The sequence below is a fragment of the Arachis duranensis genome, chromosome 5 (assembly GCF_000817695.3).
Source record: "Arachis duranensis cultivar V14167 chromosome 5, aradu.V14167.gnm2.J7QH, whole genome shotgun sequence".
Classification (NCBI taxonomy): Eukaryota; Viridiplantae; Streptophyta; class Magnoliopsida; order Fabales; family Fabaceae; genus Arachis; species Arachis duranensis.
The window spans coordinates 6,014,768-6,035,309 of NC_029776.3; the positions used below are offsets into that span (position 1 = coordinate 6,014,768).

The 20,542-nt window shown below is 37.5% G+C and overlaps 1 protein-coding gene, 1 long non-coding RNA gene and 1 other non-coding gene across 3 annotated transcripts; all 3 read right to left on the bottom strand.

Annotated features, from left to right (window-relative positions):
* Nucleotides 1-3,597: 3,597 nt before the first annotated feature.
* On the bottom strand, nt 3,598-4,248 carry LOC107487615 (uncharacterized). The gene is made up of 2 exons (XR_008009256.1): nt 4,110-4,248; nt 3,598-3,994 (listed from the first exon to the last, which is right to left on the bottom strand). It is a non-coding gene; the product is annotated as an uncharacterized LOC107487615 (transcript).
* Nucleotides 4,249-5,582, bottom strand: LOC127739579 (receptor-like protein 44). Its single transcript, XM_052261324.1, has one exon. It carries the CDS (start codon nt 5,115-5,117, stop codon nt 4,302-4,304), a length of 816 nt encoding a protein of 271 aa, XP_052117284.1. The 5' UTR covers nt 5,118-5,582; the 3' UTR covers nt 4,249-4,301.
* A 5,557-nt stretch (nt 5,583-11,139) lies between these two features.
* LOC127747787 (uncharacterized) lies at nt 11,140-16,655 on the bottom strand. The gene is made up of 4 exons (XR_008009723.1): nt 16,342-16,655; nt 15,978-16,139; nt 15,626-15,754; nt 11,140-11,469 (listed from the first exon to the last, which is right to left on the bottom strand). It is a non-coding gene; the product is annotated as an uncharacterized LOC127747787 (long non-coding RNA).
* Nucleotides 16,656-20,542: the final 3,887 nt, after the last annotated feature.

Below are 20,542 nucleotides of genomic sequence, written 5' to 3' on the forward strand. Positions count from 1 at the left end.
AAGACGCTTAGTCCTTTCTCGCTCAAGTGACCAAGACGTATATGTCACAAATCAGAAGAGGAATCATCAGCTACATTCACATCTTCTTTGCACAACTTTGCTTGCAACCGGTAGAGAGTAGTGAGACTATTGTCTTCTCTAGCAACAATGAGAGCTCCTTTGGTAATCTTGTATTTTTCACTACCAAAGGAAGTGCAATACCCCTCTTGATCCAATGCCTTCACTGAAATGAGATTGAACCGCATATCTGGCGCATGCCTAACATTCTTCAACTGCAACTTGCATCCCATATTAGTTTCAAGCCACATATCACCCATACCAATGATATCACACACTCCTTTATCTCCCAATTTGATCTTGCCAAAATTTCCAGCAGTATAGGAAGTGAAAAATTCACGCCTCGGAGTGACATGACATGAGGCACCAGAGTCCATAATCCAAGTGGAATCATCACAGACAAGATTCACATAATTTTCATCATATGTGATAAGAACATCTTCATAAACAATAGCAGCAGTTTCTTTATCACTATCTTTACCTTTGTCTTCATTTCTTCCCCTTGATTGTTCTCTTTTCAAGAACCTGCAATACCTCTTGATATGCCCTGGCTTGCCACAATGGTGACAAATGAACTCCTTTCTTGGCTTGTACTTTTCTCTTGACTTGCTTCGACTCTCTGACCTATCAGAACTGTGAGTTTTTCTACTTTGACTTCTCCCCCGTGACTCTGAAACAAGTGCTTCTACTTTGACTTCTCCCCCGTGACTCTGAAACAAGTGCTTCTGATTGGGAGGCTTTTGGAGCTGAGTTAGTCAGTGTCATACAAATCCTTGCTATACAGCATATCTTCCATGAGGGTCTTCCAAATTGAATAATTTTGAGAATTCAGTTTGACCATATTCGGTCCATGAGTATTTTCCTCCATTTAATCAGCACAGAAATAAACAACCAAAGCTTTGGATACCACTTTGTTGGGCCAACCGTGGGGAGCTCTCGACAATCGGGGAGATTTCGGGGAGGAATCAAGTGAGAGAACATAAGATGAGAAGACACCACATCCAACTCAAAACCTTAAGGTGTCAAGTTAATGGGTCTCTCATCTTATAAACTCCTCACTCTTCCATGCTTTCTTAGATGTGGGACTAACTTCAACACTCCTCACACTTGCAACACTAACATAAATACACCAACAGACCGAGTCAACGTAAATGATCACGCAAACCTTTACCTTTCAACTTAATTAGTGTTAGAATGTGATCTGCTAAGAGGCTAGATGAATGTGGTGATCACAATGGGTTCGAAGCTCTAAAGATTATTAAAACCAAAAAAGTTAAAAGGGTGGTTAAGACAAAATGATGGTATTGGAAGCAGGAGGAATGATTAAAAGATAAAATTCAAGAATGTTTAAGAGCCTCTAGCTAAGTGCATGCTATGTATCATGATTCATATAAATAAGGAGGGTGATTAATCTCAATATAAGATGTCATGCATGTTCACGTTTTGGAAAGTAATTGTGGTGGGCTAAGCCAAGTGGCAATAAGTGTGGCACCATCATTATAAGAGGGTCGAAATCAACAGTGAATTAAAAAAAGAAGCACTTTCCTTGTGAGTTGTGATCGTAGCAAATATAAGTAGTAGTGTGAAGCGCATGAATAATGAGCACAGTGACAATTAAGAAAATTCCATTACCTATGAGAAAGGAAAGAGGGTCAATTCTATAATGTTTTTTTAGTTTAGTGTCTAATTTATCTCATTTATATTTTAAAATAAAAATTAAATATTTAAAATTTATTAAATGTTATCAATTTATTTATTTATTTATTTTGATAAATTAAACACCATATTAAGGAGTAAGGACAACACAGTAATCAACAAAACAAATAATCCAAATCACACACATAGAAGGCCCCAACACCATGATGCTATCCATGCCAATCATGGAGACCATTTAATGAATGGAATGAAAGCACATTTGACTTTCTCCAAAGGAAGATTTGACCACCTTACTACTTTCGGTAGAATATCATCGAATATTAAGCATTTAATATCTTCTTTAAATTAAATTACTAACTATAGCACAAACACATAATTTAGGTTTAATTTGATAAAATTTTTATTTTTTAAAAGTTGTAGCATTTTTCTTTGATAAATTAAATTAAAAATTACTTTTAATAAGTATAAACAATAATAAGTGTATTTAGTAAAATGATTTTTAAAATTTAAAAATATTATAATACACAATAATATAAAAATTAAGTTAATGTATAAAATTATATTAAATTTTTTAATTTTGATAAACACAAACTAATTTTAAAAATTTCTTCTTTAGATATTTTCAAAAGCACCATAATTTATAAAAGTTACAAATATAAACACACAAACTTTTTATTTATCAAACACAAAACAAAATATTTATACTTTTAAAAAAATACAAACACCTCTCTACAAAATTTTGCCCAAGTAAACCTTAGTTGATTTCAAAATCACGGATTATCTGCTATGAAACAAAATAATGGTCACTTCAGTCTAATCAGTGATGTGTATTATAAATTATTAATTAGGAGTGGTTCTGAATGTTTTATCCCTGGAGTTTCGGAACAGGGACGTATCATGTCTCCTTGACTCCTTCTCTTTCAGAGCTTCACCGCCATTTATGATTTGAATTCATATATATTATGAACTTGTTTAATAAGTTATGTTTTAAAAGCAACCGTGAAATTATTGATCATCACTTTCTAGTCCCTACCAAATGTAGAAAATGCGTGCTATGTTATGTTTATTCTTTTTTAGAAAAATTTAGAATGAATTAGTGTTGATAATAAGTTAATAACAACACCCCAAAAAGACAAAATTTTGTAATTAGAAAATTTTTAATTGCGGTTTAAAGTTTAAACCCGATGACCTACGAACCATGTACATTTTAACTCTTATGTTTTAGAAGGGCGTAAATTAAATGGACACTAATTTTTAAGAATGGATTTGCATGGCTGTTTATTATTTTTTTTCTGTTTAATGCACAGATCATTATGTTTATGCTCAAATTCAAAATTAATGGAAGAACAAGAGATTTTCACTATCCAATAACAAGTTTTTCCCTCTAATAATAAAAATATAAAAATCACAGATGGTAGTAGTCAGGAAATAACAAATGCAAGTTCTGTATTTTCAGAAGAGGAAGCATATGATATGTTCCACACATAACACATAGGAACAGATACTCGAGCAGAGAGCCTAGGCCCACTTTCCTTACGAAACCAGGACGAAAGAAGGGTAAAACAGTCAATACATAAGCAACCCCACAGTCTCTCATGACGAGAACCACAGGATTTACCGATTCACGTTAACCCCCTTCCTTATCACTACTTTATGGATGTAAATCTGAATTTGCTAACTCATTGCCCGACATCATAATTCATTAAAATACAAGGTTGAGAGGTGATTTGGCTCATACGATTCATGAATGAACAACAAAATTACCCGTAATGATATTAATAAGCTACGTACATAGATGAACTTTTAATGTGAAATTATCTCATAATGTGCTGTTACGATCAATTCAAAAACAAAAATATATAGGCACGTGAAACTATGTTGACGTTGGGCTAATAAGTTATTATGTGGAAAACGAGTCTGAATCCACCAGCGAAAAAGGAAAAAATCGGCACTTTGAATACAAATATTTAGTATAGAAAATCAGAAATTAGAGAATAGAAAATTGCAGTCTAGGTGTTTGTGTTATAGCATTGTGGCAGAGAGACAAGTTCGCAGTTAAACGGCGCTTCCTGTAGCCGTACCACTACCCTACCCTACCACCCCTGCCATAGTGCCATGTGCCAACCAAAACCAACGCACTATAATCATCATCATCATCATCCTTTTACTTAATGTTACAATTTACAAAGATAACGAAAATCAAGGAACTCAAAAATTAAAGCTACCATGCTGGCTGCTGCACCCTGCAACTGTGTTTGATGCTGTTTCCATTTATGCACCTCTAATTATAATAATTAAACAACAATTGAAGGAAGAACCGATCAAAATCGGAGTTGGGGGAAAAATGAACTAGTTAAAACTTAAAAATAGTCATGAGGAAAGAAAGAAAGATTTACCTATATGTATATGCCCCCCATGGCCCGTGATCGGTAAAAGACAACAATCTGAAACGACCCATAGGTACCAAGAAAGAGAAAATTAAGGGGTAGGCCACACCTCACCACTAAATTAGAGAGAAAAAAAAAAAGCTACAGGCATTATGGAATTGAATGTTGGGAAGAAAGAGAGCATTAGTATATACTGAAGAATCAATAATCAGGCATGAGCTGACTGATTTTGCCTTCATCGAGAGCCATCTTGTGCTCCGTGACTTTCAACCATATGCAAACCCCAGTGAAGCTGAGGACGAGACTGGCAAGGCCACTCCCGAGCCCGATCCCAACAATGGCCAAAACAGAGAGGCCCCTGGTCTTGATGGGCGGAAGAGGGTAGCCGTAGAGATCCTTGTTCCCCAAGAAGGAGGTAGCGTTGAAGCGGGGCAGAGTGCCGGTCCGGTTGGACAAAGAAGGCGGTATGGGTCCGGAAAGCCTGTTATTAGAGACATCGAAGGTGGAGAGCCTGACGAGGAGGCCCAATTGCTGGGGAATGGGACCAGTGAGAAGGTTATCATGGAGGTCAATGACGTTGAGGTAGGCGCACATTGTGAGCTGTGGCGGGATCTGGCCCTGGAGTTGGTTAGAAGAGAGGTTGAGGACGGCGAGGTTGACGAGGGACTGGATGTCGGGAGGGATGGGTCCGGTGAGGGCGTTGGAGGAGAGGTCGAGTGATTGGAGGTAGGTACAGTTGGAGAGGAAGGGAGAGATGGTTCCTCTGAGAGAGAGGTTGTTGAGGGAGAGCCTCAAGATGCGGCCGTTGTTGCAGGTTGCCCCTTGCAGGTTGGATAGTGAGTCGTTGCAGGGTTTTTCCAGATTCTTTTCTATCCAATTCTGTAGGGACCTGTTTGGATCCTCTAACGACTTCGCTAGGTGCCTCAGGCACGCCTCGTCGTTTGGATCTGACTCGCAGCTTCTCATCATCACTGCTAGTGCCACCAACACCACCGCCGCCCCGAATGCTACATCCATCTACCCCTCCGCCACTTCCAGTCAACGGGGCCAAATTTCTTTTTAATTAAGTAAGGTGGTTTGTGAGAGTAGTAAAGCAGTTGGCCAAATTTGGTTAGGGAGAGGAGAGGGAGAGGAAGAAGGGTCGCGCATGCGGAACATATGAAAGTAAGTAATGAGTTGAGCGGAAGTGAAAACGAGCTGGCTGGGTGTGGGGACTCGGGACTCTCCATTTGGACTCGCCTGCAAATGTGACAGCGACATTACACCCAAGGATATTCTTGTCTTTTTACTCCCTCACGTTCGATTTCAAATTACCTTTACTTTTCCATTTATTAATTCTATAGTATACTAATCACCAAGATTCATTGCTTCGGCTGTGGTTGACTTGCCTTCTATAAGTCGACCCGTGCATTATCTGTGTGACCGTATAATTCGCAGGATTCCTATGATTAGGCCTGCTCTGATCATCAATCAATGGCAAAAAACACCAATAATAACAATCTGCATCTACCACTTTCCGCGCTTTCACTCCCAAATCAATCACTTCTTTACAGCCCAACAACCAAAATGAGAGAAAAAACTAAAAAGGGCCAACGAAGCTCATTCAAAACGTAGCCTAAGAATGACTATTATTCTCTCAACAAAACCAACTGGAACATTAGATATACACTAAATTCACGTACATACCATTCATTTATAATTAATAGAATATAAACAATGGCCGTTGGATATTTATTTGTGCTTGGGGGTATATAACTGAGGCGGGCCAAGGTGAAATCCGCGTAGCATCTTGATGTACTGAACAAGAATAATGATAGTCGGAGAGAGAGAGAGAGAGATGGCACATGCTCATGCTCATGGATGCCTTAAGGACACAACTCCTACACCACCATCTATCAAAATCACAATACTAAGTTACTAACAGCTCCTCTGATTTTTCAAGTTTGATATGAAAAGTTTTAATATTATTTAAAAATTATTAGTTTATATTTTTAAAATATTAAATTTAATTTAATATATTTTGTGTTTATTCGGTTATTAAATTGAGTTTTATATTTATGGAATTAAAATTTTTTATTTTAATTTAATAAAAAGTTATAAATACCTCATACATTATTGTAGTTGAGATTGAGAAATTAAAGGTGTAAAATTTTTTTTTAGGTTTTACGATGAAACTATAAGTTATAAATATTCAATTTGGTTTAAATTTCGGAATATGTTTTTTTTTTTGTATTTTGGATGAGTTCACCGCACCATAGATCTGTATAAAAAGACTATGCTATTTAAGTTATAGCTCATTGAAAAAAATCTCTTTTTTGTTTCATAAAAAAATTAGATAAAAAATTGAACAATTCTCTCTATATTTAATTACAACCTATTTTTTATTCTTAATTTTAATTCATTTTTTTATTTCAATTTTTATCTTTATGTTAATCATTAATTTTTTTTAGAAATAAATCTTCTCAATTTTTTTAATTAAAAACATAAAATGTGATGTATAATTTTTTAATAATTCTTTTTTATTTTTTTATCCTACCTATAAAATATATAATAAAAATTATATTTTACTCTTTTAAATGAAACAAAAAATTGAAAAGATCCCTTCCTTTTTTTTTTCTTACCAGGACATTTCATGTACAAATAATGCCTCTCACTCTTATCATTATCTGCTTCAAACTGATACATATGTCATATCTAAAATATTTGTTGTAAAAGAATTTATAGAAAATTATATATAAATTCACTCCAAGAAAATCATCAAAGATGATGCCCAACTCATTAGTCAATCCGTACAAACCCCCCACCCACAAAAACAATAAAAACCCCCAAAAACGCAAGATCGTAATTTTAAAATTTCCGGCGTCCCTTTGAAAATCAATTGGGAAGTGGCTATGGGCAAGATCTAATAGAAGCGTGTACACTGCACGTCGAAGAATGGGAACAATAGATTTTTGTTTGTGTTGCAGTTTGCAGCCTCCATGAGAGATTGCGGATCGGGAATTGGTCCCTCTTTTGTAGAAATATGATAAAAATTAGAATAAACACTTGGTCTGTAGTAAACCTAAATTTTATATTGGAATAATTACTTTTGTAAGATAGATGAGTCTGTTTTTAATAAAATTTTCAATATATATGCGGCGGATAAATATAATTTTAATTAAAATTTTAAAATTTTTTATTATAAAAGAATTAAAAATTATTATAAAATAAATTAATTTTATAAATGAAATAATTTATCTAAAATATTAAAAATTTATTAAAGACTAAAGTATTTGAGCTAAAATTTTACTTTACTCTAAAAACTATACATGATTAAAAAAAAGGGTAAAAACTAAAGGTGAAATAAATGTGTGACTTTCCGTAGAATCAAGGTGAATTTCCTTTTTGCAACTCTTGCTTATTCTCTATGGTCAACTAGTTGAACATTAATTTATTTTTGCGCGAAATTCGCGGCATGAATAACACCCTAGCAGTTATGTTTTTTTATGAATTATTTGAACAAGTGCATTGATTTACAAGTTCCAAAAGACGTGCATCGTAAATAAATTGTTACTTACGGCACCTGATTTCCAGCATCTGAAAAAGGAGGAGGTGTTTAGGGACCAAGTAACTAAATTGCTTCATTTTCAACTTTGTTTGGATTGAATTGGGCTTTAGTAACGAGAACAGTGGTCCCATCCCTTTTGGGCCCTTATGTATGTGCCCCAACAAGACATAGTGTTGGAGCCACGGGTAACTTGTGGAAGTAGAACCGAGATGTTGTGTTTCACTCACGTCACGTGTGGTTGAGAAATACCGATCGAATACGGGCCTTATGATCAAAAGATTAGTATCTGAGGCCCTGTAATCTCATGGACCTAATATGGGTCCCACAATAATCTTATTCTTGTCATTTGAGTTTGATGGATCACATCTTGGTTTTGGTTTATGCGATAATGCGAGACAATTAGATATTTTCAACTTTGTCCGTCATAGACTCATAGTGCGGGATGTGACCTCTGCTTAACTAACAAGAAACAGCATATCAATCAAATTTTAATTCTTTGTTTTTGTTTGGTAGGTAAGCTGACTGTAAACATCATTTTCCTTTCATTTTTAAAAAAAGATATATACTCATATACACGTGTATATGTCAGAAATTATTTTTTTATATGAAAAAATAAGTGGTGTATTTATTTAATATTCACATTTGGGATGATTTCCATAAAGATGTGTATCGTCGACATGAACCAAAGACTTATAGGCTGTGTTTGTTTATAGAGATAAGACACTGAAAACAAAGATACAAAGACAAAATTGTGTTTGATAAAAGAGACATAGACAGAGACAATGTGTCCAAAAACACTGAATTAATGTATTTTATGTTCATCCTGACAGGAAGGACACGGAAATACTAACAAAAGACACAACTTATTTTTCATTTTTTCTTTCATTATTCTTGTTAGTTTTTCATAATTATATTTTTTATTATTATATTTTTCATCTCAAATTTTTTGAATGAAAAAAATGAAAATAAATTGGATTTTCATAATTTGTTCTAGTTTATCACCAAACAGAATACAAGAACAAAATTTTGTGTCTCTATCCATCAATGTCTTATCTTATCCCGTTCTCCGTGTCTTGTTCTATTCTCAAAAACAAACGCAACCATAATGTTGAAATGCTCTAATGCATGAATTAAAATTCCGGAATATCTGATGAAGTATCTTGATACTGTCTATCTCTTTAATTTCATTATATAGGAGTCATATTTCTATTTGGACAAACGAATCAAGCATCTTCCGAACCATTATCATGCACAACATTGGCAAAGTTTGGTAGGTTTCTTTTTCGATTTTTACTTTGTCAACCAAGTCTTACGGTAACTGATGGTGTAGTTGAAGCTGGACTGGACTTCCATAATTATAAATTTCACCTTTAGGGATGGGTCGGTTTCAACCAATGGCCTTATAGCATTCGCAACTATGTTTGAGTCTAATTTGGAATGATCATCTAAAATCGTTCCCATGGTGTACGTGTGCCTCCCATTGTATCTCCTTATCTCCAAACAATCTTTCTTCCGAATCAAGCTAGCTCGAATAAGGAAGTCGCATCCATGGCCATACGCCTTGCATTTCGCATAGAATATCTATGGTTCGAACTCATACACAGTGTCATCAACTCTTCTAAACGTCTAGAGATCATGTAACTCCTAATTGTCGCGACCATTGACTGTATAGAATTGTATTCCATCTTGATCCTAAACTCACCGTCCTTAGAAATAGCAACACTTACAGAAAAAATAAATGATCACTCATCAATCTATCAAAAATATAAATTAAGAAAATATATTACTCACTCCTCACGTACCTATGTTTGCATATTCAGGAAATTCCGGTACATGCATGGCGTCAAGATCCAAGCTACGCATAAAAGGTGAAACATCGAAAGGTTGACTGACTGCGCGTGGAACCTTCCACGACTGCCTCACTTGGCCTGTCACCATCCTCATCCTTGTCACCGGCTTCGTAGTTAGCTTCGAAGTCTTCTTTGCTATCATTATTCTTTCCTTCGTATACATCAGCTCTATCATCTTTCATATCTGAGTCATGTTAAATCTCGTCGCCAGCTATATATTCAAACTCAACATACAACTTAACCTGTGGCGGTTGCATTTAAGTTTTCTAATGAATATAAAACATGTGCTACATACTTGCTTCGTTAATGATGGACATAATATCAAATTGTATTAGGCCGTCAAATACTATAGCAGAATTTCAGCACAGAATATTGCTCACCTTCTTTAATATTAGAGATGGCAATTTTTTCCTGCAGGGCGGGTATCCGCGGAAATTTACTCGTCGAGGAGCAGATATGGGGGCGTTTTTTTCCGTGGGTGGCGGGTACGAGTGCCCGTCTAATAAATGGGGCGGGGGCAGGGGAAGAGGTATCCGCCCGTTGGGTACCGGTATAATACCTGCAAATATAAAATTACATGTATACCCTTATATATATATATATCTCAGCCTCACTTCCTCACACAGGAGATTCACTATCTCCTTCACCCAGCTACCTCACCTAGTCACCTCCTTCTTCCTCTACCTCCAACTGCTGGTTCTCATCTCCAACAACAGTGTCGTCGCTGTCTTCCTCCTGCCTTGTCACCTCGCCAACCACTCCAAGGTTCTTTGCGTCTCTTCCGCTCACAAGCCTTATCGTTGGTCACTGCCACCCTCACTTATTCACACTGCAAATCACCGCCCTCTCACTCACTGTCGCCCCCTCATCATCGTTGTGTTCTGCACCGCGTTCGTTCAACAGCGTCGCCACCTTCTGCTCCATGCTTGTTCATCATCAACGTAGTCTCCTAATCGGACTTCCTCGTTGTTGTCGCCTTCAGGAAAATCATCACCGCCACCAGCAGCGTCGTCACTGCCTCCAACAGCCTCTTTGCCGCTCGTCGTCGCTGCCTCCTACAGCCTCGTCGTGGTCGTTGCATCAATAAGTCCCTTTCTCTCATTAGTTTTTTTTGTTTTTTTTTTCAACATTTAGGATTTAGAATTTGTTCAATGTTTGAAATTGTTTAAAATTTTTAATCTCTTGAGTTTGCATTTTTATTTGTGCAATTGTTATTGAATTTTTATTGAAAATTTAGGATTTGTTCAATTATTAATTTTCTATGATTGAAATTGTTTAAAACTGTTAATTTATTGAATTTGAATCTTTGTTTGTACAATTATTGTTAATTTTTTTGAATTTGGATCTTTGTTTGTACAATTGTAGTGAATTTGAATCTTTATTTGTACAATTTGTAAAATCTGCGGATATCCGTGGATATCCAGGTCCCCTGTGAATATGAGGTCCCCGTTACCCTTGGTGGGGACGGGGCAGGGACGGGAGGTGGAGGACATGTCCCCGCTTCCATGGGAATCCGTTACCATCCTTATTTAAGATATCAGTCTCTATGCTTTGATAGGACCGTACTGTAACTTTGCAAATGTCATAGTGCATGAAATCACAGACAAAAATAGATTTTTATATACAAAACTCACACCCTCATGTATGTGCATTTCATATAATCTCACTGTTATAATACACAAGTATATTTGCAATATCCTTCGTTGCACCACCAACACTAAAACAAATCTTCTCAAAATGAAGTAAAATAATAACGAACTTTGTATTTATAGGCAGAATTTTCGAATAACTCAGGAATCCCTCACACATGCAGGTCATGAATTGAACATCCAATCAGTACGTACGTGTCATATGTCAACCATGCAACCTGCGTGTTGAAGTACACCACCTGCATGTTGTAGCACGTATCCTGTGTGCTGGCTTAACACGCTACCTGCATGTTAGGTCTGCTCCTCTTGCAGCGTTCGCTCATCTACAATTATACATAATTAGTCCATTTTCAACATACAAAAAAAAAAAAACATCCAACTTTTTCATACGTTAAAAAATGAGTTTATGGATACCAACACTTTTTTTTTTCTTCATAAAAAATAACAGACTAAAAGTAGATATAAAATTAAAGAAATATATAAATAAAGTGCAATAGTCGAAATTGGAGGATTATATAAAAAAACACAATAAATCCTTTTACTATGCAATAAACAAAGGAAATTAAATGAATAGTTTTATTTTTTTACTTGATGTTAAATATAATTTTTTATCATATATTTTTAAGTAAGATTAAGACAAATATGTGAAAAATAATTTATATCGTAAAAAATCATATTTAACAACATTAATTAAAAAAAAAGATTATCACATGATGAAATTACCAAGACATTGGATAATATGTTTAGCTTATCATCATAAATCAGTTTTAATTTGCATGTTAAAAGTAAGTTTAGTTATTTTGTTAGTCTTCATAATTTTATCAAATTTGTAGTTAAATCTTTATATTTTGTTTTAATTGAATTTTTATATTATTTTTAATTTTGTAATTATTGCTTTGTTAGTATAAAAAATGTTAGAATTAACGAAATATTTTTCTATAAATTAAAAGTACTCACAATTAAGAACTTAATTAGATCTTTGATCGTATATTTCTTTAGAAAAATATTTCATTAATTTTAACGCTTTTGACACATACAAAAGGACCTAATTACAAAATTAAAAGTAGTATAAAGATTCAAGTAAAAAAAGAAATAAAAAGATCTAATTACAAATTTAATAAAACTATAAAAACTAACAGAGTAATTAAACCTAAAAAAGTACTTTTTTGTATGTTCATATAATTTAGAAGAATGCTAAAAAATCATAAGAATTTATTATTTTTTACCATCAATTTTAGTCATCAACACAATTCTTTTAGTTTAGTAATTCAATAAATATTTTAACTCACACTTTTAAATATGATGATTAATCAATGATAAAAAATAATAATTTTAATGATCCTCTAACATTTTTTTATATTTTATTATTATACCAATAATATTCTAATAGCATATTCCTTGTCACAGACGATCAACTTTATTTTATTTATTCCAAAGGAGAAAGAGAGAGTTAATCATCTTCCTCCAATATAATACTGAATGTTTTAGGGAAAAAAATGTGAGAATTTTGTCTCTCTATTTAGATGCTAACTTTCACATGGTTTTCTCCCTGAGTGTTTCTCATAATTAAGAAGACTAAAAAGCAACATTTCACTTACGCATTCAGCAACAGACACCCAAACATTTTCTGTGTAGCACCATAATTCTATAGACATAAAGGACATGCATAAGGAGGTTAATTAGGGTTTTGTAGTTGGAGGACAAAGTCACATTCTGATGTACATATTTGAGAATGAAAAATTATGCATCTAATTGATTCCTGAATAGGACATTGGCAGCAAAATTTTGGACAAAATCTTTTTGGGTGATTTTACCTGAATTAGAGATGTTGATTTGTTGATAAAGTATAGACACACAATATATATAATCCCATTGATTAAAGCCATGCAGCACGGGAGAATGTCCATAGTGCGTAATATAGTTGCTAAAATCATGCCTACCAAAATAGTTTTCCTGTCATATATTCTTGTTCTATTGAACCCTAGTGTATCGCATATTTTGGAAGAATGTTATAAACACTATTTTTATATATATTTTTGTCTATATTTTCTATTTCTAGTATTAAAAGCGATTGAGAGAAAGTGATAAAACATAAAAAGATTTATCTTTTATACTATAAAAAAATATATAAAAAGGTCGAAAAAATTATACAAGTATAATTTTTTTTAATTTTAATTGGCGTGCATTTTTTTATATTTTTTATACAATCTTTTTTAATTGAGAAAGTCTAGGGGACTAGCAATTTTTGTATTTTGTGGCCAACACTTAACCATTAAAAGAAAAGTAAGTGATCTCCCACCATTAAAAACACTATTGATGGCCAATTGAGATTACAAAACACAAAAATTGTTAGCTCCTAGCACTCTTCTTTATAATTATACAAAAGATAAAATTTTTATCCCTTCTAATTTTTTGATCAATTAAAATATCAATATATATAATTTCTCTTACAGATTTTATATATGTGGTTGAGAATTTAGATTTTGGTAGCTACATAGTCAAGTTAATAGTCAAATTAGTCATTGAAAGATAAGACATTATTTAAATTTTTTCCTGAATTTTTTTTTAATCAAATTGGTCCTTTAAAGATTACGAATTAATCATAAACGTTAATTGATAACATATATAATACCTAATACATCTAATTGGATATTGACCAAATATATATTTATAAAAATTTATTAATTTAGTTATTTTTCTCAATTACAAAAATCATATTCCCAATATAACCTAGTGACTAAATTGATAGATTTTCATAAACATATTTAGTTAACGTCTAATTGAACATGTTATGTGTCATGTATGCCATCAATTAATATTTAACATCATTAATCGTTACGAAAATTGTGAATGGAGTAACTGAAGGATATATATAATTAATTCGTAATCTTTAAAAGATCAATTTGATTGAAAAAATCTTTCAAAGACAAATTAAAAAAATACCTTATCTTTTAAAGACTAATTTAACTATTAACCTCTTTTTTTTTGGTGTAGTAAACGGGGCCTAAGCCCAGGAAAAAGATTACACACTAACTATACGAGGTAGAGATGCTCCTTATTCATCATCTACTAGTAACTGGACTACTTCTATAGGAAGAGTGTCCCAAAAGTGGAGACCTAATTCTAAATTTACACTTTTTCGTGTTAGGCAATCGGCACATCGGTTGCCTTCTCTAAAAATATTCACAAAATGGATATTTAAATTCTTATCTTTCCATCGGTTGATGTATCTGATTAAGCCATTTGGACGATTATTGAGGTTTCTTTTGCTATTGAGCACCTCTATCACTGCTTTTGAGTCATATTCTACAATAATATTCTTTATTCCCATTATCGTAGCTATTTCAAGTCCCTATTTGATTCCCCAAATCTCAGTGTTGAAGGCTGAGCATCTTCCAATATGATAAGAAAAACCAGCAACCCACTTGCCAGCCTCATTTCTTATGAGCCCTCCACACCTGCTTGTTTGGTACTTCCCTTCATAGCACCATCTGTATTAAAAGTCACCCAACCTTATGGTGGATAATTCTATTTAATATTTATCACTTTCTTTCTTTTGAAATACTATTTCTTCTGGCTGTACTCAAAAGCCTCCCTCATGCCTCATATCATTGACACTTTTTAAAACTTCCATATGTGAGTTCAGAGGTCTTCTACAGCCCACTTAGTTAACCTCTACCTAGCCATATTCTCATGCCGTTCATATTGGGCCGTTTAGTTAAGATTTTGGAAGATATACTTTTTCATAAACAACGAGAGAATGGGATAGAGCGAAAATCCAAAGGAGTTTCCCCCCAGTTGTAGCAGAAAAAATACTCCAAACTCCAGTAAGCAAGCTCTCTAAGGAGGACAGATTATTGTGGCCCTTCAGGAAGGATGGAGAATTCACAACCAAAACAGGGTACTATGCGACAAAAAAAGAAGAAGACGAAAGAAGTCACTACTATAGCCCATCATCAAGCTCAGTGTTCGAAGAACTATGGGAAGGGATTTGGAACATAAAGGCACCCCAAAAAATCAAAATGTTCCTGTGGAAGGTCGCACACAACATCATACCGGTAAGGGCAAATTTAAAAAAAAAGAGATTATTGACAAATAATGTTTGCCCGATCTGTGCGCAAGAGGAAGAGACCAGTGAACATACTCTCCTGCTCTGCGATTGGACTAGAGCAGTGTGGTTTGGCTCACAGTCACAATGCACGCCAACAAACCAAAACGTCAGATCAGTGGGACAATGGCTACAACAAATGTACATAAAGTGTAAAGAAGCCAACAGAACGGAAGCGGACCAGAATTGGAGTAGAATTGGCATCACTATGTGGACAATTTGGAAGGCTAGAAACAACTATGTGTACAACAACATAGAGCCTAACCCAGAGTCTACCATCAATCATGCAAGAATAATAGAGAAAGAATACAATAGCCTAATAAAAGAAAACATCTCCAAAGTCAGAGAAGACAACAAAGGGAGATCATTACCTGTCATTTGGAGACCTCCTCCTCAGAGCTGGTTCAAGGTAAATTCTGATGCTGCTTTTTCCATTGGAACTAAGTCAGGGGCAACAGCTTCAGTGATCAGAGACCATACAGGAAAACTCCTGGGGGGATCTGCAACAGTGATTCAAGCAAACTCAATCCTATCAGCAGAGGCACAAGCATTAAGGGAAGCTGTAATTCTAGTGGAAAATTTAAATATTCAAAGAGCCATCATTGAAACAGATAGTCTGCAGATTGTTCAGACTCTCAAGTCAGGGGATACAATTTGAGAAATAGACCCAATCATTCAAGACATAATTTCTATTCAAAAAAGACTCTCAAACTGTGGCTTCACCTGGACCCCTCGAGAAAGAAACAGACTGGCTCATTCACTAGCAGCTCTGAAACTCAAAAATCAACTTCCTGCTATTTGACCAACAACTCTCCCGCCTCAAATTGCAGACATCATCAGAAGAGAAAGAATTGGACTGCTTCTCCAAAATTCTCACCATCAAACCTGAATGCATAGTTAGAGCAGTCAATAGAGCTCACTTTGCAAGCATGGCCAGATCTATATTATATATATATAAATAACTATTTACTCTCACACACACACACACACATATATATATTTATTTTAAGAAAAAGATAAGGAATGGTTAATTGGCAGGTTAAGGGGACGAAGGATTGGAGCAATTGGGAAGGGAAGGCACCATTACCGCATAGAGGATCAAACCACCCAAGCTTGTAGTGATCCCATCAGATTCCTCCTATGCCAAAGTGCCGCTTATCTAGGCATCATTATTATCGGAGCTGTTTTTTCGCAAGCGGCTTTCAGCAGCCTAGCTTCGGAGAGTCGGAGTAGCGCTCCTCAAAAACTATCCGCCTAAAAGGGAATGAACAGGGGAGCAATTCCGTCCTTCTTCTTCTCCGGAGAGCCGGAGCGAACTGGGTCTCCGCCTTTAGCCAACCTGATTCAGAGTCATCCTCTTTTTCTCGAGTCGTTAGCTCTGGAATTAGCCTCTTCTGGTTTAGTGCGTTAAGTGAGAGTGGTTAGTTGAGAGAGAGAGGTAATCTGTTGTTTGAATTAGGATAGCTAGGCGGGCGGGCGTGGGGCTCGGTTCTGTTAGTGTGTGGGCCGGGTGCCCGGCCTACACCACTCATGCCGTTCATATTGGGCCGTTTAGTTAAGATTTTGGAATATATACTTTTTCCTAAACAACGAGAGATGTCCAATTGTCCACATTGCCCAAGAAAACAAAAAGAACGCAGCTTATGCAGGGTAGCTTATCCAACTCAATAAATTTATCTATTTATCAATACCAAAAAAGAAAAAAAATTTATCTATTTATCAATTTATAATCTACAAAAATTGATAATGAATAAAAATAAAAAACTCTTACCTATTATTATTATTATTATTATTATTATTATTATTATTATTATTCAATTAAAACATAAATTATAAATCAAATTCAATAAATATATACATTAAAAATATCATAATAATTATAAGTAAATTTTTGTTATAAATATTTAAATTTTATACTATTTGATCTGCTTATAGATATTATATTATACTCTTACTACTATATATTTGATCTATTTATAAAGCATATTGCATACGACTCTTACTATTATTACTTCATCTCTTAATCTCTAGTAAAAATTACCGAAAATTTTTTCAAATAAGTTTAAATTTGGCACAATATCTCGTTACTAACTACATTCAAATATTTCATCATTATAAAATTAATTCATAATTTTATATTATATTTTTTGTTTTTATTCTAATTCTTTTTTGTCTGACTTTGTCCTTTAATTATGTTACGGCCTGGCCCAAAAGGGGACTTGGGCCGACCCGACCCACCTACCACCCGACCTGAACGGTCGGATGATGCGCCCGTATCCAACCCGCACACGCGTCCGGAATAGCTGGCCACCACAGCTGTACAAGAAAGCTTCGAAGAAGGTGGGTTCTGTCCTCGTGGGACCCACATCTAAGATAGTATATAAGGGGAGGGTCCTACCCCTCCCTCAAGGTACATCACACATTCCACCTAACCCATTTTCTCACCTACACACTAACTGACTAGAGCGTCAGAGTGTCTTTGCAGGTGACACCCCTTCCTTCCACAACGAGAGCTCGGCTACCCGGCAGACCGGATCCAAGCACGATCGTGATTGAAGCGTTCCCAGTTCCACATATTCCACCCGAACCGTCCGGCAACCGCACAACCGAACATTGGCGCCGTCTGTGGGGACGCCTAAATGGACGTCGTGCCGGGCGCCGGAGACCAAGGCCAAGGAGCCGGAGCAGAGGGGGCAGCCTCCGTCGCCTCGCCAAGAGAACGGCAAAGGTCCCCCGACAACGCACTGAACCACACACAAGAACGCGACCCTTCGGAGGAACTGGCAGCGACAGCGCCAGAATAATGTAGGAGCTACGCCACAGGGTCCAGAACCTGGAACGGCAGCTGGCCGACCAGGAGCACGACCGACAAACCGCCGATCCTAGCTACTCCCCATCTCCTGAAAGCCGAGAGAGAGACTCCCACCGAAGTCGTCTACGACACGCCTCCGCATCCCGAACGGAAGCGGAGAGCACTCGAGAAGAGTCACCCATCCTGAGAAGACGAAATGACACAATCATCTACTCCCGAGGCAAGGAAACGCGCTACACGGGACGAGATCGCGAAGACAGGGAAGAGAGGTCCGAGAGGACACAGCGACTCGTGATAATGGGCGCCACCCCATTCCACCGATCCATCCTCGAAGTCCGGTTGCCGAAGCACTTCGACAAACCAACGGACATGAGGTACGATGGAACTCAAGACCCCCTGGAACACCTCACAGCCTTCGAAGCTAGGATGAATCTGGAGGGAGTAGGGGACGAGGTGAGATGCTGAGCCTTCTCGATGACCCTGGCAGGACCCGCGATCAGATGGTTTAACGGCCTCCCGCAGGGGTCCATCTATGGGTTTTCGGACATCAGCCGTGCCTTCCTAGCCCAATTCACAACACGAATAGCAAAGGCAAAGCACCCGATCAACCTTCTAGGGATAACCCAGAGACAGGGAGAGCCGACCAGAAAATACCTGGACCGGTTCAACGACGAATGCTTGGAAATTGACGGCCTAACCGATTCGGTGGCCAGCCTTTGTCTGACGAACGGCTTCCTCAATGAGGACTTCCAAAAGCAACTTACCACGAAACCAGTTTGGACGATGCACGAGATCCAAACGGTAGCCAAGGAGTACATAAATGACGAGGAAGTCAGCCAAGTCGTGGCTGCCAATAAACGGCACTCCGGCTACAACCAACCTAGGCAACAAGGTAACGGAGAAAGACAAAAAGAGCAAGCCAGAGAAGGAGCGCCGAACAAGGCACCCAGGGCATTCCCCCGGGTTAGGAAATTCACCAACTACACTCCGCTCACTCTTCCCATCATGGAAGTTTATCAGCAAATTGCCGAGAAAGGAATCCTGTCGAAGCCCCGACCACTCAAGGACCGTACGGGGGGAAGCAAGAACTTCTACTGTGACTATCACAAGGGCTATGGTCACCAAACACAGGACTGTTTTGACCTGAAAGATGCACTAGAACAAGCGATAAGGGAGGGTAAACTAACAGAATTCTCCCATCTCATAAGGGAGCCCAGGAGGTGTCATCGCGACCAAGACGAAAAAGGCAAAACCCGGTCGGCAAAGCGACGACAAGAGCCAGAAGACAGAGATCACGACCTCACTGTGATAAACGTAGTGACAGCCAAAAACGCCGCGCCAAGGTCACGATCGGCGCACAAGAAAGATGCTAAGGTCTTGGCAATCTCCTCCTCGCTGGTGCGAAGCTCTAAGAAGCCCCCTTCCATCTCTTTCGGCCCGGAAGACCAGTGGTTCGACGAGGCCCCTGAAAACCCACCCATGGTCATCACGGCCAGAGTGGGAACCGGTCTCGTCAAACGAATCCTTGTTGGCACGGGGGCAGACTCGAACATCATGTTCCGCAACGTGTTTGACGCACTAGGGCTAAGGGACGCCGACCTGTCGACTCACCAGCACGGGGTCATTGGGTTGGGCGACCACTTCATCAAACCTGATGGAGTAATATCCCTGCCGGTCTCAGTGGGACAGGCTCAAGGCCGAAGATCAGCGATGGCCGAGTTCGTGGTCCTCCGAGATTCCACCGCCTACAACATCATCTTGGGAAGGAAGACGATTAACGATGTTGAAGCGATAATCAACACAAAGCTGCTAGTCATGAAGTTTGTTACCGATGACGGATCTATAGGGTCCATAAGAGGAGACCTTGAGACGGCAGTCGCTTGCGACAACGCCAGCCTCTCCCTAAGGAAGAAATCCAAAGAGGCGTCTGGGGTGTTCCTAGCTGACCTGGACGCTAGAGTAGACAACAAACCCAGACCGGAACCAGAGGGGGACCTGGAAAAATTCATGGTCGGCGACACGGAGGAAAAATTCACGTTCGTCAACAGGAATCTCCCACATGAATTGAAGGAGCCCTTGGTAGAAATGATCAGGGCCAATGGGGATTTGTTTGCGTGGACACCGGCCGACATGCCGGGCATAGACCCCAAAATTATGTCACACCACCTGGCCATCAAGTCGAAAGCACGCCCGGTAGCCCAACGGAGGAGAAAGATGTCGCGGGAGAGGGTAGAGGAAGTGGCCAGGCAGACGGCCAGCCTCCTAGAAGTAGGTTTCATACGAGAACTAGACTACTCGACATGGCTCTCGAATGTAGTTCTAGTAAAGAAGCACAGCGGCAAATGGAGAATGTGCGTAGACTACTCCGACCTTAACAAGGCATGCCCTAAAGATTGTTTCCCCCTCCCTAACATAGACGCACTCGTCGACGCTGTGGTGGACTACCGTTATCTGAGCTTCATGGATGCCTACTCCG

Coding starts and splice junctions, on each gene's coding strand:
- LOC127739579 (XM_052261324.1), bottom strand. CDS start 5,117: ATGGATGTAGCATTCGGGGCGGCGGTGGTGTTGGTGGCACTAGCAGTG.